A 24,336-nucleotide genomic window follows, 5' to 3' on the forward strand; every position below is an offset into this window, starting at 1 on the left:
TGGAACGATGCCTCAAGGGCATCTGGCAGTACCTATAATTCTGCCTGTTCACTTGACACACCCTTGAGCATTCCTTCCTTTTTAAACCTTTCTCCTCTCTTGGTTCCCTGAGACACCATCCTGGGTCTCCTTCTACCTCCCCAGTCTCCTACATGTGGACACTATCCCAGGATGGTTTCAGTCACCTTTACCTTAAGATTCCACTTCTCATCCTTCTCTTTTGCCCCACCTTCAAATAGCACTTTCATAAACATGAATTTTTAATATCGACTCTCTTGGATTTGAACAAGTTTTTCCATGGACATCTCCTTCTCAACAATTGAAGTGATCCTATTGTCACTCTTTGTGTAGAAAAGAGTCAATACAGTAATCCTGAGACTCCTAACCTTAGAAGGGCTATTTGCAAGGTTGGGAAACCTGGGTATCAGCAGGGTTTCCCCAATTCCCCGTATAGTTAAGAGTGGCATGCTGGGCCTAAACTGTTGTGCTAAGTGGTCAGCTGAACACCCACTTTCCTGCTGGGAGTCTGGAATTTTGGTCTGTGCTCTGCAGAGCGTGTTTATGTGAACAGGTCTCATTAAAACCCTGGGCACCGAGTCTGTCACAAGACTGGTAGATGTTTACCTGGGGTTCGCAGCTCACGGCTGGAGGAATTCAACACCTCCGAGGACTCCACTGGGCAAAATCCCTGCGAAGCTCGTGCCTGGCTTTTTCCAAACCACCCCTTCTCCCCCACCCCCGCACCTGTCTCTTTGCTGACACTGCCTTATGACCTTGGGCTGTAATAAGTCACAGATGTGAGCACTACTACATGCTAAGTCCCACCAATGAACCACTGAACCTGGAGTGCTCTTGGGGACCTCTGACACATGCTCCTCCACCCAGGTAATGCGTCTTTCTGCCTCTTTCTGTCAATGACAGCACCTTTTCCCCAGAAGAGGACTTCTTCTGTGACACACACAAGTTCTGGACCAGCAAGCAACCATCCCAGTCCCCAGCACTTGAGAGTTGCAACCGCCCAACAGGAATAACTTGCAGAGGGGACACAAAGTCTAATGGGCCAAAAGATTAGATGTGCAGGGATTTTCCAAGCTGATGCCAAACTATTCAATATAAAACAAGATGGTACCAAAGAAGACAAAAAATGACTTCACGTTGCGGATACTTGAAAAATTCCTCAACATCCCTGAAGTCATTTTTGAGAAAGCAGAAAGACGGATAAAACTTTAAACTAGAGCAACAATTTGTGATGCTGTGTGAAGGAAGGAAACAGCAGCTACGAGCAAGTGTGCTGGGGCTAAGTGGAACCTGAGCACACTGAACTGTCTCCCTGTGGACCCCACGTCAGCCAGGCATCCAGCTGCGTTACCCGGTCACTTTATTTTCTAACTTCTCTCTCCAGAGACAGTCTGCTTCCCCCTTTATTCTTCACTGCCACCAGCTCAAAATGCAAAATATGACACTTCTTTCTCTATAGATCAAGAAAATAAACTCCTCTTTTGAGCATTTTGGAACCATCCATAATATTCCCAATCAATTTTATTATTCCCAATCAACACCTATAACCCACTCCTTTCTGTTATAAAGCTCTGTCTATAGTGAGACAGGTCTAATTATATTCCACAACTTGATTTATTCTTTTCTATTTCCATTTGTTGCCCCATGCTGTTTTCTCATCCCCAGCCCACCAGCAGGAAAGCCTACACCATTTCATATACAGTAGTACCTAGATTTTATGTCTACTACAAAATCTAAAAAAACATTTTCCAAATCACCTCAATGCACATGGTCTCTCCTCTTAAACTAAGGGCCACCTGTACCTCCCCTTGCCACTAACAAATAGTTGCCCCAAGAAGCTGGTTATATGATGTGGAGATGTAAGGTCTTCAAATAAAATCCTTATTCTTAGCAACTTGGCACAGCTCTTCAAACATCATAGGCAAGATGTACACATTTTCTTATTAACTGAACCAGAAAGCTATTGCTACGACATCATGATCCAATCCCAAACTTCATGCCATCCAGCCTTTAAACACCTGACCTGAGATACCTGAAAATGGGCATCCTCATTAGACCCTTGTCCAGGAAAAAAAAAAAAAAAAAAAAAACAGCCCTATAAGCAACGCAAATATCGTAGGGCTCTAAATTTTACTTTTAAGTCTGAAATATTGGGAATTCTGAATGGCTAAAATCAATACAGTAAAATGTGTAACCTGACAGCCACAGCTGAGTGCTGTAATTCAAAATGTACTGAGTCTTAAATGCTTTTACCCAGGCACCCTTTCATCAACTTGTACATGAGATAGAATGTGAGGAGAGATGACAAAGCTGAGACCAGTCCTTGGATCTTCTTATTGGCTGGGTGATTGTCTTAGTTTTTTTCACTGCTGTGACTAAAAGACCCAACCAGAACAATCTGAGAGGAGGAAAAGGTTATTCAAGGACTCACAGTTTCCGAGGTCCCTAGACAGCCTGCTCCATTTCTCAGGGCTCAAGGTGAGGCTGAACATTAGGGAGGAAGAATATAGTGGAGGGAAGCAGCCCACATGATGATTAGGAAGCAGAGAGAGAGAGATTCCACTCTCCAGATGCAAAATATATACCCTAAAGGCACACTTCCAATGACCCACCTCTTCCAGCCACATCCTATTGGCCTTCAGTTACCACTCAGAGAATCCTGTCAAGGGATTAATTCACTGACTGAGTCAAGGCTCTCATATCCCAATCATTTCTCCTCTGAATCTTCTTGCATGACAGCTTTTGGGGGACACCTCACCTCCAAACCATAACAGTGATCTTAAGTAAATCACTTAACTCTTCTAACGTCTTCCTTTACCTGAAAATGGAAATAATGAATTGAACCTCTCCTACACCTCCAGGTGGGTTATAAGCATCAAATGAAAAAATTGTATCTGGGAGTTCTTATAATGCCTTCAATAGGTGTGTGTGTGTTCATTATATGTGAAAGAGTAATTTCATCACTAAGTTCTAGCAGCAGGAACCTCTTCTACCACCTTGCTGAGAAAGCCTTCTGAGTGCAAGATGTGACTTAGTTTAGGGTGAGTGTATTCAGCTGCTTCCCTCCAGTGACTATTGGCCTTCTCTTCCAGCTTCAGGGAGAAAACAGATGCAATCCACTGTGACATGGACAGGCTGATTCCAGAAACAAATGACAAGGCCAATCACAACTAGCCTGATGCTTATGCAGAATTGGGGGGGGGGGTTCCTTGGAAATGAGCCTGGTGGTCATCATCTCTGTGCTTTGTTTTGGATTCTAGTCTGGCAGAGTCACAGTGACCATGGCTTTGGGGTTATTATCTAACACAGACACATAAATAGAATTGCCTGAGAGCCGTCATGGACCAAGTTCCCATAGACCACCTGCCATGGGAGATTTTGGCCAGGCAAAAAGAACCAGATTCCCAATCACCCGTGTTAAAATGCTGGCCCAAATCTGCTATTATGGTACTGACAGATGCCTGACTGCATTTAAAATGACTCTGATTTTTAAGGGCTATTTTGTTCCGCACTATCAAAGAGGCAAATAGGGACATGAGCCCAGATGCTTTGGATCCAACTGACTTCAGAATTAAAAATATCAAGAATACCGAGGGACAAAGTCACTCTCCTGGTTCTTTGGGTTTTTCAATCACACTGAGCCTTTGGAATAAAGCTTATACAAGACTTATTCTGAGCAGCTAAAGCTCTGTGGCATCTCTTTCTTCTGCCATCTAGGGCACATACCAAATGGCACTCAGTTTTACAGCCTTGGCTGAAACCGGAAAAAAAGAACCTTACCTGAAATAAGCTGAAATTATTTTCTCGTTTCTGTATTGAACTGAAGTTTGAAGTGGGGGGATCTCTTGACCTTAGGCGGGTTCCCTCCCTGTGTGATTTGATCTTATCCTGCACAAGTTGATACTTCACTTGCCTCCAAAACTAAGCAGCAATAAAATAAGCCTATCCACATCCACCAGTGTGTGCAAAACCCATAACTGTTATTGAGGACAGACCCAAGTGAAATAAAAATAAGATTAAATCAATTTATCTCCAGTAATATTTATCTTAAAAAGATAACTTCAAGATAACTTTTTGCTCAAATATTTCCTATGATTTTTGAACTAAATATATACTCTTTTACAAATTTCATGTTTCATCTCTAAAATGTTTATCATAAGTGGAAAAGCAAATTTCATAACTTCTAGAAAAATAAGATTGAAATTTTAAAATAAACAGCTATATCACTCTTTTAAATGAATATCATGGGAATATATCTACCAATATATTTTACTATAACTAGTGATTTGGTACTCACTGATGTAAAAGGAGGTTTTTCCTCTTTAAGCAGGACTTTGCTAGAAAACCTCAAACTGGCTGCCTTGTAACCACCTCCAACCAGCTGAAGCTAGTAAGTAACCAAGACCTTCAGGTTACCTAGGGGCAGACTCACCAGCCTAACTGAAAACTCTTCTAACCAATAAAAAAAAAAAAGGCATTTGTGTTAACTGATTATCCACTCACTTATGGGCTAGTTTTATCTTATCTACAGTGCATGTTTCAGTCTATAAGCAAGGCCACCAGGAACCAACCACCTTCCCAATACACACAGATTATTGAACTTTTCCTCTCAAAAAACCTCAGTGCAGTGATACTAGTTCACTGATACTAGCACCTTTGCCTGACACGGTGACTCCTTAGAAACTAGGCTAGGGTGACAATATGCCTTTTCTTTAGTTTTGTCACAGTGTAAAAATGTTAGTATAACATTCTAGTTTTTATAAACTGGGATTTTATTCATTTGTAGAAAATCTCATTTATCTGAACTTCCTAAATTTCCTATTCTGATAGTGTTGATTTTTAAGCTAAATTTTTTTGTTTTTTTTATTAGTTGTTCAAAACATTGCATAGCTCTTGACATATCATATTTCATTCATTTTAAGCTAAAATTTTTTAAAATTTGTTTTTTAACATTTTCAAAATGTAAATACATGTATTCATCTAAGTTAAAATTATAATAAACAATGTTTTCATCAATTAAACCAATAGTAAGCAGTGCCTATAACTTCTGAAGTTGCTTAAAATTATGTGAATTTACAGTTACTTTATTAGAATAATTCTTGAAGAGTCTTAAGTTCTTGTCTATTGGGTTTAATTACAATACACTTTATGGTATTAATTAAAGGCTCTGAAAATTTGCATTGCCCTTATTGTCCGTAATATGTTCTTGCTCCAGGGAATACCTGATTCATACCTATATATTCCTCAACAGAACACCCTGAGTTCCTCCATCCTCATATGGTTTGAAATTACAACATACCATCCTCAGATACTTCCTCCTTTTTCCATTCATTTGTCTCAAGGCCCCTGCTACAAGCTACAGATTATAAATGGAGTCTTCTAGGGAAAATGTCTCAAAGAATTAGGGCACAGGATTCTCCCTGAGTGTTAACACTATTACTACAAATGTGTCAGACTATGTGAAGAGTCTAAGGCATGGCTTCCAGGACTGTGTCTTCCATGAGTCAATGACTTTGTCAAGGTGGAGGGCTTAACCCAGGGCCTTGGAACTCAGGTAGACCCCCATAACTATGGATACTGATTGACATTTTAATTTACAAGTAAACTACAGATAGCTATGTGTTATGTTTTTATGACCATTCTGAATTTAGAACAAAAATATCTTATTATATTCAAGAAGGCACAAACTACATCTAACTATTGGGCTTACCTTTGTCCTGTAATAACAGGTAGGTTTCTTGTAAGAAAACATTTTCCTAATGCTGCAACAAACTACCTACAATTATGATAATATGTTCATCCATGATAATTAATTGACATCTCTGACCCATAATTAATAACCTTAAAAATTAAAATTATCATTTTATGCTGACAATATTCACCAAGCAGGTTGGTGTTTGGGAAAAAGAAAAACAAGACCAATTAAAATTGTTTAAGATTTATTTAAACAAATCATACAGTATATACCTTGCTGGCTATATGACATTTCAGGAAATAACTGGCTGTACTCTAACTAGTTGATTAAAGAAAATGTTCTTCTGCTGGTAGAATCCTACGTTTTTATGTATAAACTTGGACTTTTTTGTTATACAGCTCCCCGACGACTAAGAAAGAGACTTACAAAACTTGGCGAAATTATTCAGATTACGTAATTATTCAGATTAGCTGGCTTTATGAATCTATGTCAAGGGAATATTGTCAGGTACATGTACCTCAGAGAATGAAAAATCTGCTGTCTAGAAATAGTTTTGACTTTACTTTGGTGCTTTACTACATCTGTTCTTCCTGGTAATATTGCTAATGACCTAATAGTCTTTTCATACTCATGGACTCAGTCAGGGAAGATGTAAAGGCTGTTAAGAGAGTAAAAGAACTAAGTCTCAGAGGACCTCACTTCAGGAACCAATCAATATGTACCAGTGGGAGTGGTAGAGTGTCTGGGAGCCTAGGTCTGAGGGTGTAGGATAGAGAAGGCAGGACTTACAGCTGATGAAGGAGTTTCTCAATGTAGGAACACTCATATGTTAAATATAAGTTAGATATTTTATAAATTTTATAGGTTTTTACAAGCTTTGTAAGTTACACGTAAGATATATACACACACACACACACACACACACACACACACATATATACGTGTGTGTGTGTGTGTGTGTGTGTGTCCTATTGTTATGTTTTGGATCTAGAATGTTCTTCAAAGGCAGTGGCTGGGTCCTTGATGCAGCAATGTTCAGAGGTAGAACTCTGGGGAAGTGATTGAATCACGAAAGCTCTGACCTCAATAGGGATTAATAATTCTATGGCATTATTGGGAGGTGGTAAAGGCTGTGGCAGGTGGGACCTAATTGAAGAAGTGAGTACTTGAGGGAATACCCTCTAGGGCTATACCTTGTCCCTGGTCCATTCCTCCTTCTATCTACTTCCTGGCCACCATGAATTGAGCAGCTGTGCTCTACCACACACTTCTATCACGGTGTTTCTGCCTTGGAGCCAGCTGTCCATAGATGGAAACCCCTGAGCCCTGAGCCAAAATAAACCTTTACTCCTCTAAGACATTTTTTCTCAGTATTTTTCAGAGTGATAAAAGCTAACACAAATAAAATACATAATTGGATGATAGAAGAGTTCACCAAGAAACTCAGAAGATGATGCTGACACTAGGATGCTAACACTAACATTAAGATGGCTTTTAAAAACAAAGAAATGGTCCATGTTAAGTAGAAATGCCAGAACTGTTGTGATAGAGAAACACTGGAAATCTTACAGAGGCAATATACTGGAGTTGCTTTGTTAGGTACAGCTAAGTACCCATCAGTTGACTATGATCTGCATGAGGACCAAAGGACACTCTACTTCACAAATCAGTAATAAATGTGCTGGTGTGAAGGGCAACATCACTGTTGAGAAGCTCAGGGCAGTTCTCCTCTGCAGGTTAGCCCAGATTGTAGTAAATGCCTTGCAGATTGATAGCAGTTGGGATTATAGAATTCCAGACACATTAGGGACCATGTGGCAGCACTTAGTCATCAAAGCAAGGATGGCACCTCTACAGTAAGATTGATGTTGACACCAAGGGAGCCTGACCTATAGAGATCTATGGAACTGGAAAATAGAGCATGGCATCCCTAGAAGCAAGATGGATGTTTTTGTCAGCTTTGCATTGCTGTGACCAAAAGACTGATATGAACAACTTAGAGAAAGAAAAGTTTACTTTTGCTCATGGTTTCAGAGGTTCAGTCCATCATCAGCCAACTCCACAGCTCTGGGCCCAAGGTGAGGCAGAACATCATGGTAGAAGGATGTGGCAGAGAAAATCAGCTCAGGACATGACAGCCAACTTAGGACATGACACCAGGGAACAGAGAAAGCTCTGCATATCAGACACTAAAGATAAACCCAAAGACATGCACTCAATGACCCACTTCCTCCAGCCACTTTCTACCTGCCCATAAGTACCACCCATTAATTCATTTATTAATCCATCCAGTGGCTCTCAGAGTCTAATAATTTCACCTCTGAACATTCCTACATTATCTCACATATGAGCTTTTGAGGGACACCCTATATGCAAACCTTCTCAATGAATTTTCAGATAAAAGAATATTTTTCAATCAATACAATCAAAAGAAATCAGGAAAAAGTGATCAAGAGATATAAGGGTAGATGCTCCAATAAACAATTTTTTTCTTATGTTTCTGTCATTCATCAAAGATAGAACCCACTGACTGAAGGAGAGGACAAGTCCCTAGAAGAAGACTCCAGCAACATCACAACAAGTGTCTATGGTAAATCTACCCAGTCTTTAACTTAAAGAATCTACAACCATTCACTTGGGTGGTTTGACATTGAGGAAAGAGAAATGGTCAAGTGTCTTAAAAACTATGGGACAAGATTCCAAGATGACTTGTCTACCCTGGGTATAAGGCAGCATCATGATACTCTAGAGCATTAAAAAAATCAAGTCCTGGACTAGGGCTGTTTACAAAGTCTACTAATTCTATAAATCCATCAGGGTTATCTTCCCTGGTCCTCAATTACATAATTGGAATGTACACACTTGGAAATTGTGAAAGAACTAGCATAGTGAGGAGACCCAAATAACACTCAAACCACTCTCCAAAGCGTATCTAAAACACAACCAATGTGAAACTCACAAATGCAATAGGTATGAGATGATTTCAAATTAGTAATTTTGAAAGCTGTGACAATAGTCTTTTGTTTAAGTTTCCTTAAAATGATCTGTTTAGGGCTGGGGATGTGGCTCAAGCGGTAGCGCATTCGCCTGGCATGCGTGCGGCCCGGGTTTGCACCCCTTACAAATAAAGATGTTGTGTCCACCGAAAAAACTAAAAAATAAATAAATATTAAAATTCTCTCTCTCTCTCTCTCTCTCTCTCTCTCTCTCTCTCTCTCTCTCTCTCTCTCAAAAAAAAAAATGATCTGTTTAAGTGCCACCCTTTAAAAACTAAAGGAGGCAGAGGTGGTATACAATTACATATCCCCATTTAAGTTACCAGTTGAGATACTATAAAGCCAAATAGGAGAATGGTGTTAGGCTAGCACAAATTCAACCCAGTGTACTCTGATTGCAGTTACTGTGCTAACTTTGGAATCTTTCAGCTTCAAGTACATGACATGTGGAGACTGACTGGAAATTGAATTCCTTTCCATCCTCTCTGAAAGGAAAATACAAATCATTTTATATTCACTTGCAGGGTTAATGGTGTACTTTTTCAGGCTCATTCCAAGGCTTTGAGCTCTTCTGGATGTAATGCAAAGGGACCTGAACAATATGAACATGCTGCAGATCATCACTTGGTCCACCTTATCAATGACATCATGTCAAAGTGGATTAGCCAAAAAATGGCAGGTATACTGAAAGTCTTGGTGAGATAGAAGTTAGGGACATAGGCCCCATGTATAATCAGAGATCTCACTTGTTAGTGAAGCCCCTGGGGTTCACAGGGGCATGCTAGAAAAACCTCCCTGATCCATAAAGTAAATTATTGCATTTCACAATTTTGACAAAATAAGAATTAAGCACAGCACTTTGTAGGCCTCTTTGGGTCCTAGAGGTAGCACATTCCACATGTAAGAATACTGTCTTCATCCATTTAGTGCATGACATTAAATGCTGCCAGCTTAGAGTAGAGCCCAGAGCAGGACAGAGTTCTGCAACAGATTCTTTCTGCAATGAAAGTTCTGCTATCTCTCCATGCTCTTAGAGGAACAGGAGAGGAGAAAAGGTCCCTGTGGTGTTTATGACAAGCAGCAACAATACAATCACAATACAGACACTAGGATTCTGAAACAAATTTATGCCATCTGTAGGATAAAATGAAATACCTTTCAAAATCATTTCCTGGCCTGTTACTATGCTCTGGTGGAGGAATACCAGGTGAATCACCAGGTGTCATGAGCTGCATTCCGTAAGATCATAAGGTGGGTTTGCCCAGCTCCATCCATTGCTATATTAATTGGGATTATCTAGGACCTTGTATGAGCAGCACCAGGATGCATGAGTAGGTAGCTCAGAATTCCATGTCATCCATTACTATATAGTACCAGGTCTCTCACTCAATTCACACCTCAATTAAGGGTCATCTGAAAGAGGAGAAAAAAGCTGAGATTGGGTCATGCATGGATGGATCAACTATGTAAGTCCCAGCCAAAAACGGACTCTTGTTGCACTGAAGCCTACTCAGCAGTGGTCCCTAGAGACATAAGTGAGAAGAAATTTTCCAGTGAGCATAAGTTCAGATGAAACAACTGTGTAAAAAGATAAATGCCCTGGTGTACAAATATATAATTACCTATAGACCATGGTGAATGGCTTGCTAGATGGTCAGGGACCAGGAAGGAAAGGAGAGGTCTGTGGAAGAGATGAGTAGATGATATACGAAGTTAAGTACAAAGAGTAAAAAAAAAAAAAAATCTTGTATGTTGATGCCCAACAGAGAGTACTCACCTTGTAAATAAAAACTAAGATATAACCCAGGTACCACTCTCTGTTATGAGCCATCCCACAGATAGCACCATGGGGTCCTAAGTGAAGTACCCATTGTGGTAGTTTAGGATGCCATGTTTGTGTTCAACAGCAAGGACCACCATTCACCAAAACTGAGTTAGATATTGCCACTGCTTAATGACTCACCTGCCAACAAAAGCCACCAAAGCGGAGCACCAAGGCCACTATGACACATCCCTTAAAGGAAACAACTGATGGAAAATGGATGACACTGAACCCCTTCCACTCCAGAAGAGGCAAAAACTCACTAGAATCAACAAATATACACATTGGTGTTTGACCCACTGATACAGGATTCTGCAAAACATTGTATAAGACCAAAGGAAACACTTTATGACAACAAGAGTGCATCAGTAGACATGAGTCCATGAGATGAGCCACACCACCCAGAAGCAGGCCTGATACAGTCTTTGGAAGGCACATATAACTCAGGTTGGAGCTTTGAAAGAATACTCTGTGAGCATCATCCTCCAAACCCAATGCACTCCCAAGTCCATGGGAATTTTATGGTGGTTTGTGTCATGGAAAATATACTGTTAAAGAAACCAAGGGATAGAAGTAGAGCGGCCTTGTCTACCACAGTTTTCACTGACCTACTTGGGGAATTTTTGATTCTCATCCCTACAACTCTGGGCTCTGAGGATCTGAGTACCGAAGGGAAAGCACCTTCAACCACAGGGCACAACATGAATCTCTCAAAGTTTAAACTACCACTGAGCCCAGTTAATTTGGAATTTTTGTGTCAAGGGACTAACAGATACAGGAATGAGTCATCGTACCAACAGAAGAAACTGACCTGGATCATTAGGTAGAGACACAGCTGTTACTTGACAATGGAAGCTGGAAGAATATATTTGGTACCCTGATGACCCATTGGGACATCCTTTGTAACTCTCTGAATAATTTTAATAATAAATAGAATGTGAAGCACTCAAGACTAAGGAATCAGACTGCACAAGGCTAAGGTCTTGTACCCCTGCAATCAAGCAGGCCACCTAAATCAGAAGTACTAGTTGAGAGTGAGATGAATCCAGAATGGTTCCTCCAACAGCAACACTTGACTGGTAGATATCAAAAGAAAATGCTGTTTTACCACAATTGCTTTTAATCAGCTGACACTAAAAAATGATTAAGAATTATTCTCTCTCTGTCTCTCTCTCTCTCTCTCTCTCTCTCTCTCTCTCTCTCTTTCTCTCTCTCTCTCTCTCTTGTGTGTGTGTGGTTCTGGGGATTGAACCCAGGGCCTTATGCATGCAAGGCAAGTACTATACCAACTGAGCTATATCCCAAGCCAAAATTATTATATCTCTATATTACATCCTCACCAAAGCACTCAAAAGATCTTTTCTGAGCAACATGTGTTAACCAACTTCAATGTGCTTCTAGACTTACTTGCCTTGTTAAATTAACTGTGAGTGTATTTTGGACTAATTCTAATCTGTAAAGAGTAAAAACTCCATTTATTAGTCAAAAGAACCTTGACTTCTGCTTTTCAGCTAACAACTCAGCACGCATTTCTCTGCCTACCTAGGAAAACCAAGCCCTAGTTTTGTTTATTACTGTAATGGTCATCAATTTTAAAAATATACAAATAAGTCTTTCTCTTTTAAAATCATATTTCATTGTGCTGTATTTTTAATTGAAGGAGGTTTATTTCTGAAATCAATATTCAAGTGCCTGACACACCCATGCTTTTTAAACCAGGGCAGAGTGAGAAGTAGCTTTTCTTCATGAAGTGATTCAAGAAAGGCAGTTTGAAAGGGAGGTAATCACTGGCTCAGTCTCATAACAAAAGACTAGGAATCAAAATTTCAGATTAATTGTCCAGGGTCAGATTCTGAAAAAAGGAGGGGAAGTATATAAAGGCCAAATTGACTCCACTGAGAAAGCCAGGGAGAAAGATGGGAGGCCATTTGTCTCTGAGGAACCTACCTTTTTAAGCCACTTTATGGAGGTATAAATACATATTTAAAGTATGCAAGGTGATGAGTTTGAAGATAAGCATATACCTGTGAAATCAGCTCTACAATCTATGCCAAAAACATATCCAGCACCTCCAGATTTCTTTCCTCCCTCCCATCTTTTTCTCCCAGTGATAAGAACACTCAACATAAAAGCTACCCTCCTAGAAGCCTTAGACAGGTACAGTACCGTATTTTCAACTATAGACACTATACTACATAATAGATCTCTAAGACTTATTCCTCTTGTATAATCAAAACTGGATTCTCTTTACTAATACCTCCCCACAGCCCCTCCCTGGATGAACTTGAGGACATTAAGCTAAGTGAAGTCAGTCAGACATGAAAGGAGAAACGATACATGATACCACTTCTGCAAAGAACCTAAAATAGTCAAAGGATGGAATGGTGGTTGCCCTTGTCCCATTGACTGACCTTCAGTCAAGGACAGAAAGGAAAACCAAGCTTCCAGCAGTCATTTTGCCAGGAACTCCATGGAGAGGCTTGGATTCCATGCCCTTGTTCAATGGCCCACTCCAGTCCTCCTCCATGGTCCTCCTGAGGCTAATGACAGAGGATGTCTCTGTTACAGCTGGACACACGTAGACAGGCAAATAACCAAGCTTGCCCAACCAGCTGTGGATCCTCGCACTAGCACTTAGAGTCCTGGTCCCTAACCTCTCAAGAGCTGACTCCTAGGATGCAGGCATTTTCAAATCACTAGAGGAGAGTTTTCAAGTTGATACACAGAATATCCTAGAAAGCCCCAATCAGTATTTTTATTATTTTTAGACTCTGCAATCCCTTTCACTATCCCTATAATAATGGCTTAGTCATTTTTAAAATTTTTGCATTACAAAAAAAGCTATTAGGTATTCTTTGTTTAGTTGTGGACGTTTTACATACCACACCTTAAGTTCATTTTAAATTAACAATATCCATTACAATTAAAGAGCACTTTTGATATCTTCCCATTACATATGGTGCATGTAATTTAATTTATTTAAATTAATTAAATATTAAAGAACATATGATTTATAACATAATAAATCATAAGGATGTGTCTTGTTTGGTTAGGGAACTAAGAAGTATTCAAAATGTATACCAAAGTTGAAATAGGGGTTATTGCACTGAGAGCCTGCTCTTAATATTTGATAATAAAAATTTTTGAGTCATGGTTATCAAAATTATTTATTTTATAATGCTTATATATGTTTCCAAATGAAATAAAAGAAGGTTTCAGGTTGTAATTTACAAACATTTCCACATTACTACACTGTTGGGCTTGGATGCTTGGTTCTTTGAAAAGAATGGTCAAATGAGCTATAATATTACTATATTGTTCCTTTGCATCTTGATACTTTTAAGTACTACAGACAACTCAGTGGTGAGGAAATTCTAACTGAATGAATGTAATGTGTAAATTTGGTGAGAAAAAGTCACAAACAGGTTTGCAGAATAAGTATGCATTCTGGCTTTGAACCATTGATTGACTGTAGATCTGCATTAAATGATATGTTCTAGATGGATCTTATCCAACTCTCCAGTCCCATCTCTGTTTTTGATACACCATGTCCCATTGTTAAAAGTTGGCTTTTACAAATGTTCCTTCTGATATGTGAATGCTAACACACAATAAGTGTGTGTGTGGGGGGGGACAGAAGTTCATTGAATTAGGGGAATTAAGGGAAGGGAGGGAGGACAGGAATAGGAAAGACAATAGAAAAAATAGGACATAACTTTCCTACGTTCATATAAGAATACATGACCAGTGTAACTCCACATCATGTACAACCACAGAATGGGAGGTCAGAATCCATGTATGCATAATATGTCAAAACGCATTCTACTGTATTTTTTTAAATGTTGCTTTTATGGTTTGCCTCAACAAAGTCCCTTGAGCTCTGGTTTATACTGGGTTTGGTATATAGAGATCAAAGGTACATTTATTCCCCTCAAGCTGTCTGAGTCTTGTGACTAAAGGCCATAGCTCCTGGAAGAACCCTGGCCATCTCCTGCCTCTTCAGACTAGGCTTGACCATGGCCCCTCCGTTTCTAATCTCAGTGTTCGTCACTATCCTAGGGGTTCCCCTCTACTCTGCACACACATTATAAATACTCTTTTTATTAAACTCTCATCAAGCTACATAATTTAAGTGTGAGTGTTTCATTCTTTTTCTGACTTAACTCTGGCTCTTCCATAAGACAGGGCTATGAATGATGACAATGTAAAACTAGGGAATGGCCTTAAACTTGGCAGCCTGAGATGTTCAGTTAATGTTAAAGGAACCAAGCAGCTCAATCATGAGCTCTCTCATGTGATCACATTAAATGCCACACACACACACACACACACACAATCAGGCAAAAACACATTCAGAGCTCAAGAGAAAATCACTCCAAATATTTATTATTCAATCAAGAAGTAGAAATTGAAAGCACATTATTAATACACCCTAAAAACCCACCAAAGCTTCAAAAACACCAGTGGGAGAAAAGATTTGCTAAGTGAAATGGCTGTTTTTTAAACCCATCCAAAGAAAGACATTGTGGAATAATTGGGGTGAGACTTGGGTGAGATTTTGAAGCCTGTGGGTATGTAAGAATGTACAACTCCACTGATAAAAATGACACCCAGCACCAAAGTTTGAAATGGCTTTTCAATCACTTAATCTGTAAATGGAAATAGAACTGTTAGCTTTCCCCCAGTCCAGGGCAGGATCTAGGATGCAAAGGAGAGTTATCATCCAGCAAGGATATGATAGGTCTAAGACCATCCCATCCTATCATTGCTTGAATCTAAGAATTCATGAGCAGCTGGACTGTAAGGGTAAACCTAATAGTGCCACATTATAGGAACATTGCATGAAGAGCTGGACCTTCCCCACTGATAACTGTGGTGTGCAGAAGCTGCAGGCACTCTGGGAGGATTGCCAGAGAACATGCACAGGAGAGGGGATGGTCGTAGCCATACAGCATTTGGAGAGTCCAGGGCTTCCAATCCACCAACCGTGCCTGCGTAAGCTGAGGCCACACAAACAGGAGTGCGATCTGACACCAGGCAATGCTTATCCTCAAATATATTATGTTTATTGATTTTTTTAAATAAAATTCCTCCAATTCCATTATAATTTGAAGTGTTGAAGTGGTGTCAGGTATAAGGCTGCCCAGTGAAAGATTCTTTTCCAAAGAGAAAAACTTACTCATCCAGATTGTCTGTGATTGTCATCCACATGTCTGATTCCAAAATGGTTGTGCCTGCCTCTCTTTCTCTCTTTTCTCTACACCTTCTCTCCCCTGCCCCCGCACACACACAGAGTTATAGTTTACAATTCATAAAGTAAGAGAAAATCCAAAAGCCCCAAGGTAGCACCATGTAGGAAGAGGTAGATTCACCCAAAGGAGACTAGAAGACTGGCCTCCTACTTCCCAGTCATGTAAAATGACCATCACAATCTTTCCACTTCCCCTTCCTCCTCACTTTTTTTTTTTTAACTCAATCTGCTTTCAGACTAAGCCAAACTCTTTACAGGCTAAAAGGCAACCAATTGAGAGCCACTGCGTGGAACCTGAGGAGATATTACTAGTATAAAGGAGGTCCATGCCCTGAGAACTTGGTTACCAATTGCTACATCATATTTTCTTCCCAGGTATGAGACACAACAGCAAAATCAATAAACTATTTCCAAGTTTCCTTTACCCTCCACAATCCTACTCCAGGCAATGTTTGACTGGAAGGAGTCACATAAATGAATTAATTAAGTAATAATTAACTGATAAACAATACATTCTCTCAAATTATCTTGAACTCTTGCCAAACCCAAACTTCCCATTACGAATGTCCCATTACCAATATCAGTTTATTACTGATGTCATTGAAAACATTATTTACTGTGTGACTGACCTCTGTTTAATCTTCCCAGAGGTTCCTGAAATTTCCTAAAGAAGAACTTTTTACACTGGAAAAAATTCATACCCAAATCAGTTCAGGTCAATAACATTTGGAGAAAAGCTAACAGTTCTATTTCCATTTACAGATTAAGTGACTGAAAAGCCACTTCAAACTTTTGTGCTAGATCAATAATATTTGGAATGTGAGTTTAACAGCACACAGTCATATGCCCCCACCCTGTTCCACCTCTCTTTTCCAAGTGGCACTGCATCAGAGGAGCCTGTAACCAGCCAGAGTGAAAGAGGGAAAAGACATACACAACCACTACCAAGAGGGGCATCTCTTCCCAGAAACTGATAAGAAGAGCTGTGTATTTCTAGCTTCTGACCATGCTGTCATGCATGGCTCTGCTCAGCACCTTGTATCACAGTACAGATGCTTACTCTTGGACATGGGCAAAAGTAGCATTGCTCAACCTTCCATTAGTTTGCTGTTACTGACCAAATAAGTATGATAGCCAGTTTGCCTTGTAGGGAAGTTTTAACAAAATAGGAAAACTTGCTTTCAAAAATCAACCATCAGTCAGACACAGTGATGCATGCCTATAACTGCAGGAGGTTGAGGCAGGAGGATCACAAGTTCAAGGGCAATCTGGTAACTTAGCAAAACTCTGTCTCAAAATAAAAAATAAAAGGGGCTGAGAATTTAGCTCCATGGTAGAATGCCCATGGGTTCAATCCCTGACACCAAAACCAAAACATAACAAAAAATCAACAATCAGAGGAATTCTCTGCAAGGATGCATCCACCTTTCTTAAAAAGTGCTAATTCCTTTTATTAAGACCACTGCCCTCTTGCAGTGAGCTGTACAGCAACTGAAACAGCTCTTCAGAACAGTGGACCTGGAAAAATAGGACCTTTCAGGAAACTGATGCACTGAACATTGGATTTGGGGACAGGACTTGTCAACATGGGTGCTGGCAAAAGCCTGAGGAGCCTCCTGTGATGGCTGTGGGTGGCTGGGCGTCTTACCTTACCACACTGCTTACATTTCCCCTCCTGCCGACGCCTGTGCACCCAGTGATGACGCACAAAATTCTGTGGGGGAAACAAAATTAAATGAATATGTGTTAATTTGCAAACCTCAATATTCATTTTTTAATGTTTAGAGACTACAGGATTATAGAAACCATAACATAAGCCCCTAGAAGCACAAAATCAAATGTGTAGATACAACTTGTTTAGCAATAAATATGAATCCACTCAAAAAAAAAAAATGAAGCTAATTCTCTATGCCAGTGATCTTTCACAATGGGAGATGACGTTTATCCTGTCCTGTCTCCCTGTCTTCCCGGTGGCAAGCAGCCATGCCAGATTATGTCACTCCACCTTACTAGTGAAACATGGTGCAGATTTGTGAACAGGAACCTGGGCTGGGAGATAACTCAGACAGGTAAAGAAATACCCAAATAGAAGTGAAAAGGTGAAGGAGAAAAGCTGACACATCGATAATTGAACATGACAAATGTGTTGAATGCTTGCTACACGGCAGGCTCCCTGACTGCTCTCCTGCTGCCCTCAGCCACCCCTGCCACAACCCTCAATGCTGGAGGCCAGTTCTACTTCCACAGGGCCCTCTCCTCAACATTCTACCTAGAAGGAACTTAAAGAAATCAAGTTATCAGAAAGCAATAGATCCCCTGATTTGGGGCATTGATTTGAGAATCTAGAAGAAAACTAATGTCGATAAGAGATGTGGGCATATTGGTGGTGGTTTGCTGATGGTGTGTTTAACCTATCCTCTACACTAGTTGAGGTTAGTTTTCAAGGTCTGTTCTTGTCTTGGACTGTAGGAAACACAGGGGGTCCTCTTCCTCCCCCAGGTAGGTGATCCCCTGGGACAGAATCAAACAGCCCTATCTCCACTAGCTCTTAGGATGTTACAAGAGAGAGCAGGGTCATCCAAGTAGCGATGCAGATAAACTCAATAGCTTAATACAACTCATCCCTCTGGAACCAATATGCCCGACATACTTGCTAAGTTTTTTCTCTTGCCCTTTTCTGAGAAAACACACTTTACCTGATAATTTGTCTATGGCAGAATCTAGCCATGGTCCATATTTCCCCTTTAAAGGGCCCTTAAATATATTCCTTAATTCAACAAATATTTACTAAGTGCCTACTGTATGCCAAGCACACACTGAGTACAGATGGACAAAGATATGAGATAGAGGTTGAGGGAAGAAAAAAGCTTTATCAAGGCATGAAATTCAGAATGATGAGAATACCTCCAACAAGCATTAGTTTTATTAATAAAAAAACACCACCTCTATTCTCTTAACAATGTAAAATCAATTTAAAATAAAACTGAATAAAGGCTCTGGAGGTATAATGGTCTTTTAACTGTAAACTATAAAGCAACATACTGATCCTACAAATTAGTCTAATTTTCATCTTGTTTTTCACTCTGCTCCCATTTATTAAAACAAAGATACAATTCAATATTGCTCTCAGAAAGCAGCTAATCATAATAGCTAACACTTACTGAGTGCTATGTTCCATGAACTTTTAAAAATATTTTGTATGTAATAATACTTTTAGTCTTCATGAGAATTTTGATAAATAGAAGTGTTGTTCCATAGAAGTGTACCAATCAACCTCTAGGAGTTGTTAAAGTATTAAAATGTTTCTAGATTAGCTAGTAAATTGCGATTTAGCACCTCTACCATTTCGATAGCTCCTCCCCTACCACCATAACAACCCCTAATACACCCTGTCAATACTGAAGACCATTTTTACATCTTCTTAATTGAACAATTAGGATGTAAATTTCTGACATATTGTGACTCCAAGATCCTGTTCCAAATGAGTTATTTTGTGAAAACAAATCCTGCTGCCTGGGCAATGCCACAAATTTTCTCAAAAACTTCAGAAGACTGGGCTGGGTCTACCTAGTATGGGTTGTCCATGAGGGGTTAAATATCCACGTGGGCGATTTGGGGTACCATGTCTGGGTGTAGCTTTCAAGATGGTGGCAACGACTCCAGAAATGTGCCCAGTTATCAATATTCATTCCAACAATTCAGAGGAATAATTCTATTGGTGGAAGATGAAGGTCCTGGATCCTCCACCTCCTACTTTGCAGGTAAGGCTACTACTGAGTGATAAGAATTCTAGCCCCCCCCCCAAAAAAAAAGAATTCTATCCCAGTGCCTACTTAAGGATAAGATGGGGAGGACTGAAGTCAACTGCCAACTGCAGTATTTATTCCCAATAACATTATTGTAGGGCAACTCATCAGAGGGCTCGACTTTGGTCAGAATTATCCTCCTCACTTTACAGATGAAGAAGCCAAAGCACAGAGAGGTCACAAAGAATTTAAGAGTCAAAGCAAGGACTAGAACTCCAACAGGCTGGCAGTAGAGTCTACGCTCCTTCCATGGCATCTCTATGCCTCCTCAACTCTGAAAGATTAGGTTCAAGCTACTTCAGCATGACACACCAATCAATGACTTCAATGACAGTCAGGAGTGGAAATATTGAACACATAAAAATGTCAGACACTAATCAAAAAGGATTGAAAAAATTTAATACAATTGCTGTTATTTTAGCAGAAACTGAGGGAGATTGAACAATATCATTGATGTTAAGAGAAATTCTGCACTTATCGAGATTATAAATCACCTAGTGACTATCAATTTAAGAAGGGAAATGTTGGAAGAATTGGGTGCAATTAACCTATGAGAAATCATAGCTGACTCATGGGATCCTTGATCTAGTAACAGCTCCACTCAAGAGATTAAACCTACAACTTCCACAGATCAACAGTTATTTAGAAATTAGATGACTTAATCATTTGTACTACAACATCTTCTTTTTAAAAAAATTTATTCATTTATTTCTGATTTGTTATACATGACTGCAGAATGCATGTCAGTTCATAGTACACAAATGGAGCACAATTTTTCATTTCTCTAGTTTACACAAAGTAGAATCACACTATTTGTGTCTTCATACATGTACCTAGGGTAATGGTGTCCATCTTATTCTACCACCTGTGCTACCTCCATATCCCTTCCCTTCCCCTCCCTCCCCTTTGCCCTACCCAAAGTTCCTTCATTCCTCCCATGCTCCCTCCCCACCCCCCATCCTCATTATGGATCAGCATCCACTTATCAGAGAAAACATTTGGCCTTTGGTTTTTTTTGGGATTGACTTACTTCACTTAGCATGATATTCTCCAACTCCATGCATTTACCTGCAAATGCCATGATTTTATTCTCTTTTAATGCTGAATAATATTCCATTGTGTACATGAACCACAGTTTCTTTATCCATTCATCTATTGAAGGATATCTAGGTTGGTTCCATAATTTAGCTATTGTGAATTATAGTTCTGCTATAAATATTGATGTGGCTGAGTCACTACAGTATGCTATTTTTAAGTCCTTTGGGTATAAACCAAGGAGTGGGATAGCTGGGTCAAGTTGTGGTTCCATTCCAAGTTTTCTAAGAAATCCCCATATTGCTTTCTAGATTGGTTGCACCAATTTGGCAAAAAGAGTTCTAATACCATGTAGTTTAGTTCATTTAGGGAATAGGAGAAAACACCTTAAATTTTTTATTTAAAAACTAATGTAGGGGCTGAGGATGTGGCTCAAGTGGTAGGGCGCTCACCTGGCATGCGTGGGGCACTGGGTTCGATCCTCAGCACCACATAAAAATAAAATAAAGTTGTTGTGCCTACCAAAAACTAAAATATAAATATTAACAATCTCTCTCTCTTAAAAAAAACTAATGCATATGATTCTACCAGTCATTAAACATCTTGAGTATTATCCTTCCAAGAAAATAAGTGGGAGACTGAGGTCATGAAGGCACAGAGAAAGTAACTTATCCATTACCTTTCCTGTAGAAGAAACTTAAAACTAAGCTCTATGATTTGAGATGTCAAGCAGTTGTTATTCAGAGTTCTTCTTCTTCCTAATATAAATTGATCCTATTGCTGCTTTAACATAGTTTGAACAAAGTATATCCAATAAATGTACGTTGAGCTGAATTGAATTCTCAACCTTACTTCTTTGACAATTAAGTCATGTGGTTATCATTTAGGGGAGGAAGAATCATCAGTTGCCTTCATCAGTGAGATAAAGAAAATCTTTATTTCCCAAGAACCTTAATTCTTCACACTATTTTCTTTTGACAATTATTCATACCTCCAAAATTGTTGGACTAAAATTATATTTTTCTATGTTCTTTTGACCATTATTCATATCTCTTAAATTGTTGAACCGATATTAGATTTGCCTCCAAATGTGAATGTTGATGAATAGTTGTTAAGACAGAACAGCAAAGTTTCTAACATAATAATACCTTTTCATCACTCATCAATAATTTCTGAATTATTCATATACTTCAAGTAAGTATAAGTAAGTAAGGGAAAAAGCTATTACTTATAGGGGTTAAAATATCAATGATATATTATTTCAAGACTTATCTGCAGCTGGGCAAGGTGGCACAAACCTGTAATCTTAGCAAGTCAGGAGGCTGAGGCAGGAGGATCATGAGTTTGAGGCAAGCTGGGGATGTAGCTCAGGTGTAAAGCACCCCTGGGTTCAACCCTCAGTACCAAAAGAAATAAAATAAAATAAAAAATACCCAGTGTTGTTAGCTGAGACATATAACACAATTGCACAGTTATTTTCAAACAGCCAATGCAATTCAAAATATTATTCATAGAATGCTTGAAAGGATCTTAGAAATCACAACCCAATCCATATGGCTTATGACTAAGAAAACTGAGTTCCAAAAAGATTCAACTTGGAGAAAGCAATCCAACAAATATTCATTAGAAAACAGCTGCATGCCAGGCACTATATACTGCCAGGACACGGTGACTAACAATCCCCACACTCAAGACTGACCACCTATTAGAAAAGAAGCAGAGTTGAACTGAACCCAGATCAACTAATGCTAAAGTGAATGTTCTTTAATTTCCATTGAGTACTCTACTGAAAGTCTCTTAAGAATCACAAATGAGTCATAGTCATAGTTTCATCTTGTATATGTCCTTTTAGACTAAAAGTTCTTACACACTTTGGAAGAAATGCACCCCCTTATAAAAGCACTGAAGCCACAGATACTCATTGATCACATACTCCGTGTCCTGGAACATTAGTCTGTGATAAGCTCCATGATTGATCTCCCAAGGCTTACACTAAAGGGGAGAAACATTGTCAGGCAACAAACAGTTATAAACATAAATAATTATGACACATAAAATGACCTAATGGGGAGAACAAGGAACTTTGACAAAGAACACAGTGCCACCTGCTTACACGTGGTATCAAGGAAGAGCTCTGCAATGGAGCAAGTTCATCTGTTGAGTGGTATTGGGAGGTGAGACCTTTTGTTAGGTAACTCGTTCTTGAGGGTAGAGGCCTCGTGAATGGCATTACTACCTTATGAAAAGGCCCCCCTTGGATCTTTTGCTTTCTTTTCTCTGAAAGAGGATGCAATAAGAAGGCAGCAGTCTGCAACTTGGAAGACGGCCCTCATCAGAATTGGATCATGCTGGCATCCAGATCTTGGACTTCCCATCCTCTAGAATTCTTAAAAGAATTCTGTTGTTTATAAGCAACCCTGTCCAGGGTATTTTGTTACACAGCTTGAACTGACTAAGACAAGCTCTGAGAGGATGATAATTGAGAAGAAACCTAACTATAAGAAGTAGCTAGTCATTTAAAGAGATTTCTAATATAACAATAAATTATGCAAGGATCTACAGGTAAGGGATATCTTGGGATGCGCCTTGGGAACTGAAATAAAATTCCTGTGACAACTGTGTAGAGCTGGAGAGACAGGCAGGGGCCAGACTTACAAGTTTCTCAGTCTAAGACAAAGCATTTAGATTTTTTCTAAGTGCAATGGAAACCACTGGAGAGTTTTAATCTGGAAAATGTCATTATCTAGATTTCATTTTAAAAGTTCACTCCATCAAATCACAGGTAGATTGGAGGGAGAAATAAAAACAACCATGGAGAGGTCAAAGATAAGAAATCATGGCACCTTAGTCTAAGCTATTGTCAACAGAAAAGGAGATAAATGGATGTATTTAAAATATTTTTGTGAATAAAATCAATAAGACTAGCAAATAACTAGAGGCAGAGAGTGCATGAGAGCAGGAATCAGTGAGAACCTACTCTAGTTTTCCCAACTAGAAGCTCATTTTCTGAGTTGCAAAAAAAAAAAAAAATAGGGAAAAAATGGTTTTACGGTGAATATAGGTTTGATGCATTATATCTGAGATGATTGTGATACATTCAATGGACATGTCAAATGAACTCCAGAAAATGTAGACTGGAAATATAAAGTCCGTTGTTATTAACTCTCCTAATAAGAGCAGACAAAAATAAGAACATAGATGAATCCCAGAAGGATTTGTGGAGGTCAGGGGTGTGAGCAAAGAAAGACTTTAGGAAGGCCGATCCAATGAAGAGGACAATTAGGAGAGAGCGATGTGGGAAGTCAAGAGAGGAGAGCATTTCAAGAAGAACCAAATATTGATATTTTGAATACTTTTTTAGAGACTGAATAAGAACGGAAAAGTAATGAGTTTGGCATCAGGGAGATCATTGGCAACATTGAGAAAAGCAATTTCAGCAAGTACACAGAGAAGGAATGAGATCAGAACAGGTTAAAATGACTAGAAGATGACATTCTAAAAATAATTTTTATGGATGATACTTTCTGGAAGCTTGGTAGTGAACAGCAAACTGAGAATCAGAGCAGCAGGAAAGACGCAGTCAGTAGTTAAGGAACACTCTTTTTTGTTTGTTTGTTTGTTTGTTTTTTAAGATGAAAACTATTAGAGCATGCTTTTGCTGATGGAAACAGTCTAGACCTGGTGAGAGGTGGGGTAGTTGAAAACACAGGAAA

At 39.3% G+C, this 24,336-nt stretch overlaps 1 protein-coding gene across 2 annotated transcripts in view; it reads right to left on the bottom strand.

The window, feature by feature from the left end:
• The window catches only part of DGKI (diacylglycerol kinase iota), a gene marked incomplete at its 5' end in the record, with an annotated part of 420,328 nt that overhangs the window by 214,890 nt on the left and 181,102 nt on the right, over positions 1 to 24,336 (bottom strand). For both annotated transcript variants that reach the window (XM_081286431.1, XM_081286430.1), the window contains one exon: positions 17,431 to 17,496. In XM_081286431.1, coding sequence (XP_081142557.1) covers positions 17,431 to 17,496 — 66 coding nt within the window. The remainder of the gene's footprint in view (positions 1 to 17,430; positions 17,497 to 24,336) is intronic.

This window comes from Spermophilus citellus, assembly GCF_964194105.1.
Source record: "Spermophilus citellus genome assembly, chromosome: 3".
Taxonomy (NCBI): domain Eukaryota; kingdom Metazoa; phylum Chordata; class Mammalia; order Rodentia; family Sciuridae; genus Spermophilus; species Spermophilus citellus.